A 16,841-nucleotide genomic window follows, 5' to 3' on the forward strand; every position below is an offset into this window, starting at 1 on the left:
ACAGATTTTGGTTTTTCTACTGAAAGTGGATTGAATAATCCAGATTCTCTGATTTCCAGCCCATCCAGCTAGGCAACTGTCTTTCAAGCTCCTTTTGTATTGTTTTCCTCTTCCTCTGAGAAACAGAAAATGAGAAAGAAGTGGAAGATTTCTTGCCCAACCATGATTAAGGAGAAAGCTCAGCCAAAGAACAGGGAAGTATGGCATTGCTTAGAGAAAAAGGACTTGTAAAGGCAGGTCTCAGATAGACCCATTCCAGATTTTGTGAAGAAGACACCTCTTTCATCACAAGTTCTAGGACTTTTCAAGTTCAAGAAGAAACTATCTGTTTCCCATTGACAACCTGGAACAATGTACCCAGCAGGACAAGTGTGAGTAAACCAGAGGCTTCTCTAACATGACCCACAGGGACAATGCAGGTCCTGTTTGCAGCCTGAAGCTTGTGACTCTCCTGGTTGCCTTAGGTGCAGAATTCCTAGTACTGGTAACCAGAATGCAGCTTCAAGACAATGGGTATAATGGAATACTTATTGCAATCAATCCTCAGGTATCCGAGGATCAGAACCTCATCCCAAACATAAAGGTGAGTGGCAAGTATGAAGTCAAAACCATTATCCCATTAGAAAAGACCTGTAGCCTCCTTTAAGGAGCTAACAACACTGCCTGCTTTGTAGCATGAGCAGTAAAGAGAGCAGTGTTTCTTAAAGATTGCATCAAAAATTATAATTACGGCCAAGCCAGTTTGTTCACCTAATTCTCTATAGTCTCAGATCATAGACTGTTGATCTAGTCCTCTTTTATTTGTTGTTGTTGGTTACTATTAACTTTAGCGTTTTTGTTTTCCAACATGACTATTTTGGGGGTAGCAACTTTAAAAATAATACATTGTGGCAACGAAGACAAGGTGTTTGATTGATGAATAAGCATGATTTAAAATCACGTTGTTGGGTTCTATCCTGAGGGTGAGAATTCTCAGACAAAAAGAATGAGAGTCTGGAAAGAGTGCCAAAGAGCAAAATTCTTTCTTTTCACCTGAATGTTCTGTAAGGTAATTGATTATTTTCACCTTATAGAAAAGGAGGATCATAGTTCCATTACTTAAAAGCCTTCTTTCGATAATGCTTTAGTGAAATTAGTACCATCATAAGGTGTGGTCTTGAACATGCCTACAGATGTGCCATGGAAAGGATTTGTTTGGTAAAGCTTAAAAGACTTTCACAAAGTTGGGAAAATCATGTAGGCAAGCCCAGACACACAATGTGTCCTAATATATCTTCCAGATAACCATTGGAAGTTTATTTTGCTCCTAATTTTTCTCAAAGTCTAATGCTGTCTCTAAAAGAAATGGTTCATTCAAAATATTTGCATTATTTTTTTATTACTATTTTATTGAAGTATAACCAGAAAAATCATTAAAGATTTACAAGTGATAAAATAGGCTTTTCTATTATTTGGTTATAGGAAATGATAACTGAAGCTTCTTTTTACCTGTTTAATGCTACCAAGAGAAGAGTGTTTTTCAGAAATATAAAAATTTTAACACTTGCCACATGGAAAGCTAATAATTAGAGCAAAGTAAAACAAGAATCATATGAAAAAGTAAGAAGTCAGAATTTCATTAAAGCAGCTTAAATCAAGGGAAAAGAACGAGCAAGATTTACTGTGTTCAATCTTTAAAAGTGAGAACTAAGCAAAACAAACCATTGATATTAATATACTAATAATATTATTGGGAAGATTGTTATTCACAAAATATATGAAAATATAATCAATGAGTATAAATTATGAAGTAAAAATAGCAAAATGTCATTGCCCAGTTAGCCTCTCCGAAGAACTCTTTTCCTTTGTAACTTACAAAATCCTTCCTGAAATTTTTGGTTAAGGACCAAAAACTGGTTTTATCTACTGAGTATGAGCTGTAAAGAAAATAATCACAATTATGACTATCTTCATTTCCCATCCTGTCAGGAGCAGTAAACATGCATGTCCGGACAGAAACATAAGCCTTCCACACTTATAAAAATATGGCTGTCTTCTCTTGCCAGAGTATAAATTAGTAGAATTTCACATTATGCCCAGTCCAGGACACTACTTCTGAGGAGTATGTTGATCAGAAGGAAGGCAGTGAGTGAGGAGGAATGGAGTGGCTACCTTTTCTTTTCCATGCAAAAGACAACCTTCAAAGGATTCTCATAAGCTGTAGATCAAGTTAAACATTCATGATACTCTCTGGCGCATACTGATATGCCTGCTATATACAAATGTTAAATAATTTTGGCAAATGACTGTTTGAAGCTACACTGAACAAGAGCCTCAGCAGCTACCAGTAGGAGCAGAAATAGAGGCATTGAGAACATAGCTCAGGGCTTCAGTAATGGGGTGGCTCAAGATCTGTAACTACAGCTCAAATAGAAGGACTGGGACATGGGGTACAATTTCTCTTTTTCTTATTTGTGTCATTGGTAAGAAATTTCCTAAGCCTGTTTTAATTCTTAGCTCTCCTTTGAAGTTACTCTCTCAGTAATGGAATGATATAGTAATCCAACAGGCGCCCCAGTATCCTGAAGAGTTTGCAGAGACTCTTAAAATCATTTGATTTATGACCAGATGATAGCATTTGACAACGCTTCAGTATGGAGATGGGAGAGATAGAGGAACTGGGATAAACTGAGAAGAGAGCTACTGTTTTTTTAAGCTTCAACTAAGTGCCAGGCATTCTACATGTATTTTTTAATTCCCTCACACACTAAAATTAGTTGCTGTTATCACAAATTGGGAAATCGAGGCTCAAATAAAGTTAAGAATTTTGTCCCAAGTCAAACAGCTAGTAAATTACAGAGCTGCAATTTAAATCCATGTCTATTTGGTGCCCAAAACCGTGTTCTCTGCACTAAGCTTCGTTGTCTCTAGCTATCTATATAGATTTCATTAACCACTTTGGCCATCTGAGGAATGAAGAAGTATTAGAGATAACCAACCTCAAAACCAGTAGTACTCCTGATCTTAATGAAGAACTTGATAAGTAAAGCAAAAATGAGAATATGACTGAACAGAAAGATTAAAGGAAAGAATAGTTATTGAAGGCTGTTCATGTATCTGATGGATACCAACTTCTTTAACTTCATAATGCCAATTAAACAAACACATAGTAAATAATCTTTATGTACAGATGCTATGCTAGGCACTGCAGAGGACAAGCATGGTGATTCCTGTCCCTGTGAACCTATAGTCTAATGTAGGTAGGAAGTGGGAGTGGAGGGGTGGGGGTGAGGAAGGAGTGTTCGGAAGAGTAGGTAAGAGGTGCATTACTATGGTCTCTGAGGTAGAATGTAACAGCCTAAGTATCCCGTCCCATGCAGAGCACTCTTTCCCTTTTGCTTCAGGACAAATTTCCAGAAATAAAAATTAGGTTTTGTCCATATGAAGACTAGGTAAGCCCTTGGCTTGAATTTCTATCTTTCTAAAAATAAATGTTAATTACTATAAAAGTAATTCATATTTGTTGCAAAAAAAGTCAAAAGCAATACCGAATTATGAAAAATAAAAGAGAAATATCTTCCTCTATTCAGCGGCACACACACACACACACACACACACACACACACACATATTACATAGTACAAATAGCAATAATTACATATATACATGTATATGTATTTACCAGATCATATTAGGTCTATTGTTCCAAAATCAGCTTAAAAGAAAACTTAAATACTTAACTTCTAAGAGCAAGTCCTGAGACAATGTAATATCTTTCTGCCTAAAAATAAAAGAAACAATGTTGTATATAAAATTATGTTCTATAGATGATTGTTTGAATAAATATTTAGTTTGGACTTAAAATATTGTTTTAGCAATACTAATTGAATGGTCAAGGTACAAGATGAAATATAACTTCGATAGAATGATTGTTTTGCTAATCTATTGGTTATGGGAATAAAAGATAAAGCTATGAGAAACACATTCTATTGTTTTGCACTGATGAAATAACCATCAGAAAGTTGTTCACAAAAGGCTGTAATATTTTACAATACAGTTCTCAATGATATGTAAATGCTCTTAAAATTTATTCAAATATTTTTATTATATTGTATACTGTTTTATAATGTCAGATTTTTATATTGTTGACTTTTGGGAAAAATTTTGATCTGACTAAATTTTATTATATAAAACTTTAAAGTTTTATATAACCATTCTGACAGATATGAGGTGATATCTCATTGTGGCTTTGATTTGCATTTCTCTGCTTATTAGTATGTTGAGCATCTCTTTATGTGCCTGTTGGCCGTCTGTATGTTTAAGGAAATGTTTATTCAGATCCTCTGCACAGTATTTAATTAGATTGTTTTTGTTATGCAGTTGTATGAGTTCTTAATATTTTTGATATTAACCACTTATTGAATACATGATTTGCAAATATATTATCCCATTCAGTAGGTTGCCTTTTGTTTAGTTGATGGTTTTCTTCTCTATACAGAAACTTTTCTGTTTGATATAGTTCCATTTGTTTATTTTTGCTTTTGTTGCCCTTGCCTTTGGAGTCAGATCCAAAAAGAAAATAACAAAAACAAACAAACAAACAAAACACTGCTAAGACCAATGGCAAGGAGCTTACCACCTGTTTTTTTCTAGTTTTATAATTTCAGGGATTACATTCAAGTCTTTAATCCATTTTGAGTTCATTTTTTATGTGGTATTATATAATGGTTCAGTTTAATTCTTTTGCAGGTAGCTATCCAGTTTCCCAGCATTATTATTAAAAAGACTGTCCTTTCTCTATTGTATATTCTTGCCTCCTTTGTCATATATTAATTGACCATATATGTGTGGATTACTTTCTGGGATCTCTATTCTGTTCCATTGATCTATGTGTCTGTTTTTATAGCAATACTATACTGTTTTGATTATTATAGCTTTTAAGTGTAGTTAGATTTTAGCAAGCATACTTCAAGCTTTGCTCTTTTTTCTCAAGACTGTTTTGGCTATTCAGGGTCTTTAGTTATTTCATGTAAATTTTAGAATTGTTTATTCTAGTTCTGTGAAAAATGCTGCTGGATTTTTGATAGGGATTGCATTGAATCTGTAGATTACTTTGAATAGTATAGATACTATAACGATATTGATTCTTACAAACTGTGAGCACAAAATAGCTTTCCATTTATTTCTGTCTTTTTAAATTTCTTTCATCAGTGTCCTATAGTTTTCAGTATACAGGTCTTTAACCTGTTTGGCTAATTTATTCCTAGGTATTTTATTCTTTTAGATGCTAATATAAATGGGATTGTTTTCTTAATTTCTCTTTCTGATAGTTCATTGTTAGTGTGTAGAAATACAACCAATTTTTGTAGAGTAATTTCGTATCCTGCAACTTTACTGAATTCATTTATTAGTACTAACAATTTTGTTTTTGGTAAAGACTTTACAGTTTTCTAAATAAAGTGTCATGTCATTTACAAATAGTGATAGTTTTACTTCTTCATTTCCTATTTGGATGACTTATTTTTCTTGCCTAAGTGCTCTGGTGAGGACTTCTTGCAATACTATATTGAATAAAATGGTGACACTGAGCATCTTTGTCTTGTTTCTGATCTTAGAGGAAAAACTTTAAAATTTTCACTACTGAGTATGATATTAGCTGTGCAAGCTTCTTGTATACGGCCTTTATTATGTTAAGGTATGTTTCCTCTATACCCATTTAATTGAGAGTTTTTATCATAAATGGATGTTGAATTTTGTCAATGCTTTTTTTTTTTGCATTTATTCTGATGATCATATGATTTTTATCTTCATGTTGTTATTGTGATATATAACATTGATTTGTGGATGTTGAACCATCTTTGCATCCCTGGAATAAATCCCACTTGATCATGGTGCGTGGTCTTTTTAATATATTGTTAAATTTGGTTTGTTAATATTTTGTTAAGAATTTTTGGATCTATGTTCATCAGGAATAATGGACTGTAATTTCTTTTTGTTTTATTTTGTTTTGTTTTGTTTTGTTTTTGAATGTGCAGTGTCCTTATCTGGTTTTGTTATCAGGGTAATGCTAGCCTCATAAAATGAATTCGGAAGCATTTTCTCCTTTTCAATTTTTTTGGAAGAGTTTGAGAAGCATCGGTATTAAATCTTTGAATGTTTGGTTAAGCTGTCTGGTCCTAGATTTTTCCTTTGTTCAGAGAGTTTTGCTTACTGATTCAATATCCTTCTAGTAAATGTTCTATTCAGATTTTCTATTTCTTCATGATTCAGTCTTGGAAGATTATATGTTTCTAGAAATTTATCCATTTTTTTCTAGGTTGCCTAGTTTGTTGGAGTACAGTTGTTCATAGTAGTCTCTTTCAATCCTTTGTATTTCTGTGATATTCCTCGTAACTTCTCTTACATTTCTTATTTTATTTTTTTGGTAAGTTTATCTCAAGGTTTGTTAATTTCATTTATCTCTTTGAAGATGTTTCATTAATATTTCCTTTTTTTAGTTTTTATTTATTTATTTACAGCTGATCTTTAATATTCTCTTCTTTCTGCTAACTTTGGGCTTTGTTTGTTCTTTTTCTAGTTCTTTTAAGTGTAAGGTTAGAACGTTTGTATGAGGTTTTTCTTGTTTCTTGAAGTAGGTTTGTATTGATGTGAACTTCCCTCTTAGAAACACTTTTGCTGCATCCCATAGATTATTAGATGTTAGATTCCTGTTTCCATTCTCTGGGTATTTTTTTCATTTCTTTTTTGAGTTTTTCAGTGATACAGTGGTTCTTCAGTAGCATGTTGTTTAATCTCCACATATTTGTGTTTTTTACAATTTTCTTTTGTAATTGATTCCTAGCATTGTGTTTGAAAAAGATGCTTGATATGATTTCAATATTCTTGAATTTATTAAGACTTGTTTTGTGGCTTAACATGACCTATCATGGAGAATGTTCCATGTGGACTTGAAGAAGAATGTATATGATGCTTCTTTTGAATGGAATGTTCTGTTTATATCTATTAAGTTCATCTGATCTAAGTGCCCTTTAAGACTGATGTTTCCTTATTGATTTTCTGTCTGGATATCCATCCATTGATGTAAATGGAGTGTTAAAGTCTCTCCTATTATTTCACACTGGCAATTTCTCCCTTTAGATATGTTAGTATTTTCTTTATATATTTTGGTGCTCCTATGTTGGGTGTATATATATTTACAAATGTTGCATCTTCTTGCTGGATTGACCTCTTTATCATTATGTAATGCCCTTCTTTGTCTTTTATTACAATCTTTGTTTTACAGTCTTTTTGTCATGTACAAGTATAGCTACCTCAGCTTTCTTTCGGTTTCCATTTGCATGAAACATCTTTTGCCATCCCTTCATTTTCAGTCTGTGTGTCTCCTTATATCTCAAGTGAGTTTCTTATAGGCAGCATATAAGTAGGTCTTGTTTATTTATACATTCATCCACCCAATGACTTTTGACTGGAGAATTTAGTCTATTTACATTTAAATAATTATTGATTGATATGTACTTACTGCCACTTTGTTAATTTTTTTACTGGCTGTTTTGTAGTTTCTCTGTTCATTTTTTCTTCTTATGATCGCTTCTCTGTGTTTTGATGACTTTATTTGGTATTATACTTACATTCCTTTCTCATTATCTTTTGTGTATCTACTATAGGTTTTTGGTGTTTGTGTGTGGTTACCATTAGGCCCTCATAGAACAGCATATATCTATAAAACAGTCTATTTTAAATCGGTAGTAAGTTAAGTTTTAATGCATTCTAAAACTACATTTTTACGCCCTTCACCATGTTTTATGTTTTCGATGTCACATTTTACAACTTTTTATTTTATGTATCCCTTAATTATTGTAGTTTTATTTTTACTATTTTTTCCTTTTAACTGCACAATAGCTTTATAAGTGATTAATCAACTATACATGCACTTTCACCAGTGATATTTTTACTTTTGTATATTTTCTTTTTATTAATTACTGCCATTTATTTTCAGCTTAAAGAAATCCCTTTAACATTTCTTGTAAGGCTGAATTAGTGAATTACTTACAAGAAAAAAGCAGGCATGCTTGGATAACACAGACTGAGGAATAGGAAAGGTTTCTTTGCTTATTTGGTGTCTTAGTCCATTTGAGCTGCTCTAACAGAATACCATAGACTGGGTTGCTTATAAACAGCAGAAATTTCTCAGTGCTGGAGGCTGGAAGTCCAAGATGAAGGCACTGTTAGATTCAGTGTCTGGCGAGGGCCCACCTCCTGGTACATAAACAGTCATCTTCTCACTGTGTCCTCACCTGACAGAAAGAAGAAAGGAGATCTCTGGGGTCTCTTTTATAAGGTCACTAATCACATTATGAGGGCTCCACTCTCATGATCTAATCACCTCCCAAAGGCCCCAACTCCTAATACCATCATTTTGGGAATTAAGATTTCAACATAGGCATTTAGGGGGGACATAAACATTCACTACATTATACTTAAATGTGATTCTTTCCTTTTCTCCAAATCCTGAAATTATAGGCCTATATGAAGCTAAATAGAAGGCTGTCTCTCTGTCCGTCTAGTCATTTCTCATGTATACAGGCAGATCTGTAAATCTACTGAATAGCTTCCAAGAATTACTGGGTCAAAGGGTACCCTCAGCTGTAATTTTGGTAGCTATTGACTGATTCCTCTCCTAAAGGTTATATTGTTTTTCACTCCCGTTGACAGCATTTGAGATTATTTATTTAGAAAGGAATTATTTTAAATATCATCATTACATATTCATTCTCTACTTCCTCTAATGTTCAAGGGCAATGTGCTCAGAGGTTCAGGATACTGCCAGTCATGCTCTTCCTTGGACCTCCAAAAGTTCATGTTGATTTCTTGGTAACTTTTACTTCAACTCTGTTTAGTTGTTAAAGCCCTTGGCAATACAGAACTCCTCATCAAGGTCAAATTCTTTAAAATAAAGTGAGTACATTTCTGAATTGATGAACAATCTTAACAGAGTTCTTTAAAAAATGTTTTATGTGTGTCTAGCAAGCTACGATCTTTGCAACTAATTATTATATGAGCTAGTGAAGAAAAAAAACACAAGTATATCTAAAATAGACTCAATTTTTCTTTCTATTTTTAGGTGTTCATCTGATATCACAAGCATGTTTGTGTGTAAAAAAAAGCCTTTGCCTCCAAGAAAATTGTATTTATTAGTAAGCTTTTCCAAGGATGCATATTTATATATAATAGCATCTAAAATGCAATTGCATCAATAACGTTCATGCAAAGTTTATCTTCTGTAAGTATTGCCTTGGAATGATAAACTACTACAAGATTTCATCTCTTCCCAAGATAGACTGATATGTTTTAAGTATTTAAACAGAAAGATAAGATTCATTATGTTTTAGAGTTTGGGGGACGTTGGAGTTCATCTAGTTTTTATTTTACAGATTAAAAAAAAAAGAAAACTGAGGACCCGAAGATGATCACTTAAAATAGATTCTTTTCGAAAAGGGATTATTTGCTTTCCAGGGATTATTTAACAAGGGGAGCCCTATAGATCTCAAAATAAATTGTTGTGTTCTTGTATCCTTTCATAAGAAAATATACTGGGTTAATGAGAGTGATACAGCACATGATGATGTTTCTCTCATTTGAGATAGTAATCCATTCTTATTTTAATTTCACTTTCTAATTCTTTTTCTCTTGTTTGCATAGTCTAGAACTTGAAAAGTCAGGTGCTACCAAGGGAAGTCAAGTAACCCTTAGCTTTGCTGGTTTAGAAACTCAACCTTGTTAGCATCCACACTAATTAACAAGAGACTAGTCTATAAATACAGAACAAAAAGAATACTGTGTCATAAGCATCCAATACTTGCCTCCTCAGGCCAGTTCATTTTTTCTCTGAAGAACAGCCAAATTGTCACCAGAAGCCTGCTCTGAGAGCATGGGATCAGAAAGACGGGACTTTTAGGTGATACAGAGGTTTAGCGGCATAAGCCTTCATGACTAGATATATGTATCTATCTCTACAAAAACCTAAAGGCCCAGTCTGTGAGCCACCTCTTCTCCACAGAGCTTGGAGCGCTGTGAGCACATGCCTCTGTGAAGTTTTCTGCTTCCAGGGTTGACCAATGCCTCTTGGATTGACACATTCTTTCTTTAGATAACTTTTTTCTTCAGTCTAGTTTTAGTCAAGGGTAGGAGTCATTTTGTAACTTTGAAGCAATTTTTCATATATCTAGGCCTGATTCATTATGTTTTAAATTTATAGCTTTAATGTCTGAAGTCAATCTAATTCCATGTATTTCATTCACATTGTTTGTAATAGGTGCTGTCTTTGTGACCCTTTGAAAGACCTGCTCATTAAATCCAGTCAGTTAAGCTTTACAATTCCTCAACCACAGTCATGAAACATTGAGAAAGGAATTAAAAACAAATAACAAAAACAAAAAAAAAACAGGTTCTACTCCTGCGTTCCCATCCTACTAAGCAATTATTAACTGCCCTTAATCAATTATTAACCTTTTGAAGCTTTGGCTTCCTCTTCTATGAAATTAGAGATGAGACTAAGGGACTCTTCTAGCTCTAAGAACCCATGTTTCCATTAGCAGGAAGCATCTCCCTCTCTATATATATGTTTTGTAGGAACATAGCCACTGGAAATAGATGGTAGCACATTACTTCACAATGCAAAGTATACCTTTAAAAGGGATGTTGACATAGGTTTAGTTTTATTAAATCAATTATATCTACATTTCCAAATGGAGAGAAAGATCAGGAAGTAGATTTAAGTTGGTTTTCTCCTTATCCTGTTCTTAGAGAGATCAATATTTGAACTAGATCAATATATGTTGACTGATTAATAAAGGTGCAGTGGTCATTAAATATGATTTCAAGAAATAGGCTGACCAAAATAACATCTCTTGGGGTATTTTCTTTAACAAAATATCATGCTAAGGAAAGTTGAAGATCGTTTTGTGGGTCTTTTTTGTGTTTGTTTCTATGTTCGTTTTTAAGACTAAGATTATATAGAGTCTGCTCTCTGTTATCCAAGTGAAAATAAGCTTTAATAGAGCTTAATCTCATTACCATAAGGTGCCAGTGTTGAAGTAAAGAGTGCCAAAGATTAGGTGTAAATTTGATGTCATTCTTGAAGTAAAGAAAGACATTGTTGTGGCACTGCTTTCCCATGTTTCAGCTCACTTTTTCTTTTACCTTTAGTTGCTTGAGAATGAGAAATATGTCTAGTATGAAGGGAGAGCCTTTATTATCAGGTAGGCTTTGTTCTTTTTCTAGGTGGTTGAATTCTGTAATGCAAGCATCCATAACCAAGAAACTCCAAACCTACAGAACCAAATGTGCAGCCTCAGAAGTATATGGAATGTGATCTCAGACTCTGCTGACTTCAATAACAGCTTTCCCATGAATGGGACTGACCTTCCACCTCCTCCCACATTCTCCCTTATATAGGCTGGCAAAAAAGTGGTCTGTTTAGTGCTGAATGTGCCCAGCAAGATGGCAGAGGTAACATTTTGAATCAAAATGATTGTAAAATACTCATCATTTTTTTCTATAAGTTTTCAATTCTTTTTATTTTCAGAGGGTAAGAGCAAAGGAAGGGGAGGCCAAAGGTTTGGAATAGCCATGGACATCGTTTTTTCTTGAGGATAGAAGGAAGAAATTCAGAGTATGCCTCAGAAATTGAGATAATGCAGATAAACGAAACCTACAGATAATTTCTAACCTTCTCTTTTGTTACCAATCGCAACGTTTTCTAACAAACAAGATTTTTTTACAAAATTCAAACATGTAACAAAAGGCTTCTACCTGGCCACATTCTACTGACTGGTAAAGATCTCTGGTCAAAGTAAGAAACTATGAATTTGCAGCAAGTGTGCATATCCAGTATGTGTATATTTCCCATATTATTGCAGGCAGAAATCTCAGTCATTTAGTAATCTCAGCTTTCCAGTCAAAACTCCAGAACTCTCAGATAATGGTTAAAGGCTTAGTCTATGAGCTCAGACAGATATGCTTTACATTCTGGCTCATTCACTTACTGTATAATCAAGAGCAAAATAACCTCTCTGAAACTTAGTTTTCTCATCTGTAAAATAGAGAAAATAATACCTACTTTCAGTGTTGTGACAGAACCAGATCATACTGGCTCGTGAGAGTCAACTGTTAAATTTTTAGGAAATTTGCAAGCCACTTGTTAAACATGGTCATTATACCATATAGACTTATAACTAAATAAAATATATTAAAACAAACGTAAAAATCTTCAAAAATTATTTCCTAATTATTTTTCTACTATTTTTTATTATCTATGCCTGGAATCAATAAATTACAGCCATGGGCCAAGTTTGGCCCCCTACCTGTTTTGGCATAGCTTACAAGCTAAGGATGGGTTTACTTTTTAAATGGTTTAGAAAAAAATAAAATAATACTTAATTACACTTGAAAATTATATAAAATTCAAATTTCAATGTCCATAATAAAGTTTTATTAGATGCTCATATTATTACATATTATTTATGGCCACTTTAGTACTAGTATAGCAGAGTTAGTAGTTGCAACATAGAACATATTGCACACCAAACCTAAGATATTTACTATCTAGCCCTTTACTGAAAATGTCTGCTGGTCCCTGATTTATGCTCTTGAGGTTATTCCTGGTCTATTGTGTCTGTATGGGTCTGCATCTCTCTCCAACTGAATTTAATGACATCACAATGACAGTTTGAAACCTGACTCAGTGGGAGTATTTATGCCACAGAAATTGTTAACTGCAACAAATCAAAGTATTTCTCTCAATCTCTCTCTCTCTCTCTCTCTCTCTCTCTCTCTCTCTCTCTCTCTCTCACACACACACACACACACACACACACACACACACCCCAGAAGCCAGTTTTTAAACATTTACTAGTATACCACTATGTATTTCATAAGGTTGTTGAAGGGAAAAAATGAGATAATGAATATCAAGTTTCGGGTTCATAAGTGGTAGCTATTTTATTATAGTATTTGTCATAAGAGACAGTTTATTCCTTTGCATTCTTTGGATCAGTAGTCTTGGAAATTTTGTTATTTTTAGTTTATCTCTAAAATATTAAAATACATTTAGCTTTTGGGTAATTTTGTAATCTTGCCTACCTGCAGTTAACTATGGTATAATCTTCTCAAATATGGTCTCAGGGTAATTTATGTTAGCTATCTGCCTCTATTGAGCAAGAACAGATTGAGTGAAAGGGAAAGATAGTTGTACTTGAGTGAAGACCTGAAAGAAGCAGAAGAGAAATAAGCCTAAAGTCACAAACTCATGGCAAAGTAAACTTCCCTCCCTTTTCCTGACAATACGTCATTGAGCCATCATGGCAATTCATTTATTTATCAGGTACCCATACTGTGCTGGCTTAGGGGATACAGAAATGACAGAATAGGGTCTCTGCTTTGAAATGCTCACAGTCTAATAAAGGAGACATAACACTCACGTGCAAATAAATACAATACAGTATGTTGAAGTCCAACAGAGGTGCGGGGCCGCATCTAGTGCTGTAGAAGAAAGGGTGAACTTGGACTTGAATCTTGAAGGATAAGAACATACTTGCTAGGTTGGGTGAAATGAGGGAAGTAAAGGGAAGATATTCCAGAGTAGGGAAGAGTATGTGCAGTGACTGAGAGGCAAAATTAGAAGGATTTGTTTAGGGAAAGTGCATCAACTGGCATGGTTCTAACTAACATTGGGTGGCTATAAGGAAGTGATAGATAAAATGGAGAGATGGTATGAATTTGAGAGAAATTGAAGACATTGAATTGCTAGGACCTGTTCAGGAATATGGAGGCTTGTAACAGAGGAGTAATGAAAGAGTTCCAGATTTCTGGCTTAACTAGTTGGGAATAAAGTCCATGATTGAGAATGATGACTTGATGACGGTTGATAGCAACTACTTACTAAGTGCTTACTATGTTTCCATTTTGTAGATAGAAAACTGAAGCTAAAAAAGATAACTAGTTTCTCTCTGGTTACATAATTAGCAAAACTTGAAGGCAAGACTGAAAGTCCTTGTTTTATCCACTCTTTCAACTTACTTCTCAAATATGTAAGAGAAATAATATTTGGGAAAGAAGGCAATGAATTCAAAGCGTAGAGAGTTTAGGATACCTGTGGGACATTAAACTGGTGATACTCCCTAAGCAGTGCAAAATACAAAATATTAAGGGAGATATCTGGGTTGTAGATAGAGACTACAGATATCACTGAACTGGTGGTAGCTCAGCTTGTTGTCCACTGCCTTCAAAACAAGCAACCCTAGTGAATTAATCAGTAGCATCACTTGCCCAAACTTGGTCACTCATATTACTTTATATGTGGTTAATACTTCAAGGTCTAACTGTACTGTCATACACATATCTCAATTGATCCTCACAGCAATTCTACTTTAATAAGTAAAAATGATATTATGGCCCCACTTACAGATAAAGTGCCCAGCCTAAGATGATCATTATAACAGAGGATAGTGCCAAGATAGATTCTTCTGACTGCTACTCTCTACCATAAGGTTTTTTGCAGTTTTCTCTACCCAGACTAAATTTTAAAAGAAGCAGCTACAAATATAATCTCAAGTACAGATATTCTACAGATATTTGAATTTCGAGTTGAAGAGAAATAGTGGGGATATGTATTTTCAGAGAGTGGTAATTATGAACAACTTATTGGGAACAGAATTCCAAACCATTTTTTCCCCCCAGAAAATCATTCATTTTTGAGCTTACAGTTAATTGAGCAATATTCTTTCATTGTATCATTCTCTACAACTCAAAAAATTACAATTCAACATCTCTAAAGAATTGGCAGAGATATTTGCTTATTAGGTTACTTAGTCATACTTCTGTCTACTAACCAAATGTTGTTACCTTTCTTTTTCCCTTTTTGGGACATAGGCGGACAGACTTCTTTGACTGTAACAAGCAGCAGAATTTTACTTGATGCAGATTGCTGAAATTCATACCTTCGTGGGCATTGCTAGTTTCGACAGCAAGGAGAGGTCAGAGCCCAGCTACATCAACTTAACAATGATGATGCCTAAAAGTTACTAGTTTCATATCTGCCTGCCACTGTGTCAGCTGAAGCAGAAACTAGCATCTGCTCAGGGCTTAAGAAAGGATTTGAGGTACAGTAGAGCAACCCAAGTCTCAGATCACCATCACTTTTCTTTCTCTCATTTTTTATCTGAGTTGCTCCCGATTAGGGGCAATCTGTTACAGTGTGCTTATAACAGCCTCAACTACAGGAGAGTAATGATGGATTATCTTTAAGGTAAGGAACCATGTTTTGTTTACTATTGTATCGCATGTGCCTAACCAAGTACCTGACATGTAATAGTTGCTTAATAATTGCTGTTGAAGGAATGAGTAAATGATTGAAAACAGTGGCCTAAGCTGGGGAACTTCATCATCATCTGGACACCTTCTGACTCTGACCTTGTCAATTCCCAGCTGTGGCTATGGTTACTCTTCGATTTTCTAGTCAAAATCAGCATATCTGTCTCCTGCCTACACTCATACTAGGCCTCACACGTATGAGACTCAATTAAGGCCAGAGGTATGTTTCAGGAATGATAGAGTTCATTTGGGATGCAGTCATGAGTCAAACATCTGGTAGCAAGCAAAACGCATCAATTAAAATTGTTGCTGCCTAGAGATAAGTATTTCCCAACCTGAGCTACCCATTGGAATCACTTGGGAATTTAAAAATCCTAGTGCCTGGGTCTCAACCCCAGAGAGTGTTGATCTGGGATGTGGCCTGGTCATAACATTTTTAAAGCTCCCCGTCTGATTCTTATGTATATTCACAGTTGAGAACTACTGTTCTAGGACCCCTTGTTGTTCATTGCTGGATCTCAGAAGCCAGGTCTCAGACAATATTCTTCCCTCATATTCTCCACAATGGCCAGTATTCTAAACTAAGAGCATATCCTGGCAATTGGATCAGAAAGAGTCCCTGTCCACAAGCAAATCGGCAGTAGTATGTAGGATGACAAGTGCTGTGATGGGGTGAGCTGCAGACTGAATGAGAAAGAGCACGAAGTACAGGGAGCCATAGAGTACCTCAAAGAGGCATACGCCTAACTGGTGAGGAATTTGGAAAGAGAATGAATTTTTCTGCTCAGTAAGACAATTTGAATTACATTTCCTTCTAAACAACTGATACTCTATGTTCAGGTGGTCGAAAAACTGAATGGAAAAGCCTATGGCTCTGTGATGATGTTAGCGATCAGTGGAAATGATTAGCTCATTGGCAATTGCTTAACCACTGTGCTCAGCAGTGGTTCAACCATTCATACCATTGCCTTGGGTTCATCTGCAGTCGAAAACCTGAAGGAATTATCACATACTACAGGTAAATAAATTTCTAAAAATGTATATTTTAGAGCATTTGCTTTAAACTTGAATATTCAAAGCATAACCATGAAACCTAGGTTATGTCAAGAGATTACATGGCTGAATGGAAATAGAAAATGTTTTCATAAGGAAAAAAACAAAATCATTGCTAAAATTTTCCTAAATTTTGATGACTTTTTTTTTTTTTTACATTTTACTTGGTGCCAATTATATATATCCAATGAAAATAATATTATTATAATTTCTTTGTTAAACCAACCTGATCATGTATAATTGGGAAGCTAAAAAATATGTTTAGGATTAAATGCAATAACTTATAAGAGCACATACAATATTGTAAGATACATACCCTTTTTTGTTCTAAATGAAGCACAGAATAATTTTGTCTCATAGTCTTTATATTCAATAAAAATGGGTATGCTGAATTGAAAATTGATAGGTTTTATTGAATTATTTTTTAAAACAATATTTTC

At 34.4% G+C, this 16,841-nt stretch overlaps 1 protein-coding gene across 1 annotated transcript in view; it reads left to right on the forward strand.

The window, feature by feature from the left end:
• The first annotated feature begins 397 nt into the window (after positions 1–397).
• Positions 398–16,841, forward strand: part of CLCA2 (chloride channel accessory 2) — a 31,560-nt gene continuing 15,116 nt past the window's right edge. The window contains 10 exon segments of the mRNA XM_039838466.1: positions 398–583; positions 1,462–1,606; positions 2,896–3,022; positions 9,101–9,146; positions 9,148–9,168; positions 9,170–9,259; positions 11,260–11,487; positions 14,908–15,001; positions 15,004–15,137; positions 16,189–16,366. Coding sequence (XP_039694400.1) covers positions 398–583; positions 1,462–1,606; positions 2,896–3,022; positions 9,101–9,146; positions 9,148–9,168; positions 9,170–9,259; positions 11,260–11,487; positions 14,908–15,001; positions 15,004–15,137; positions 16,189–16,366 — 1,249 coding nt within the window.

Source organism: Pteropus medius, unplaced genomic scaffold (assembly GCF_902729225.1).
Source record: "Pteropus medius unplaced genomic scaffold, Ma_sr-lr_union100, whole genome shotgun sequence".
NCBI lineage: Eukaryota > Metazoa > Chordata > Mammalia > Chiroptera > Pteropodidae > Pteropus > Pteropus medius.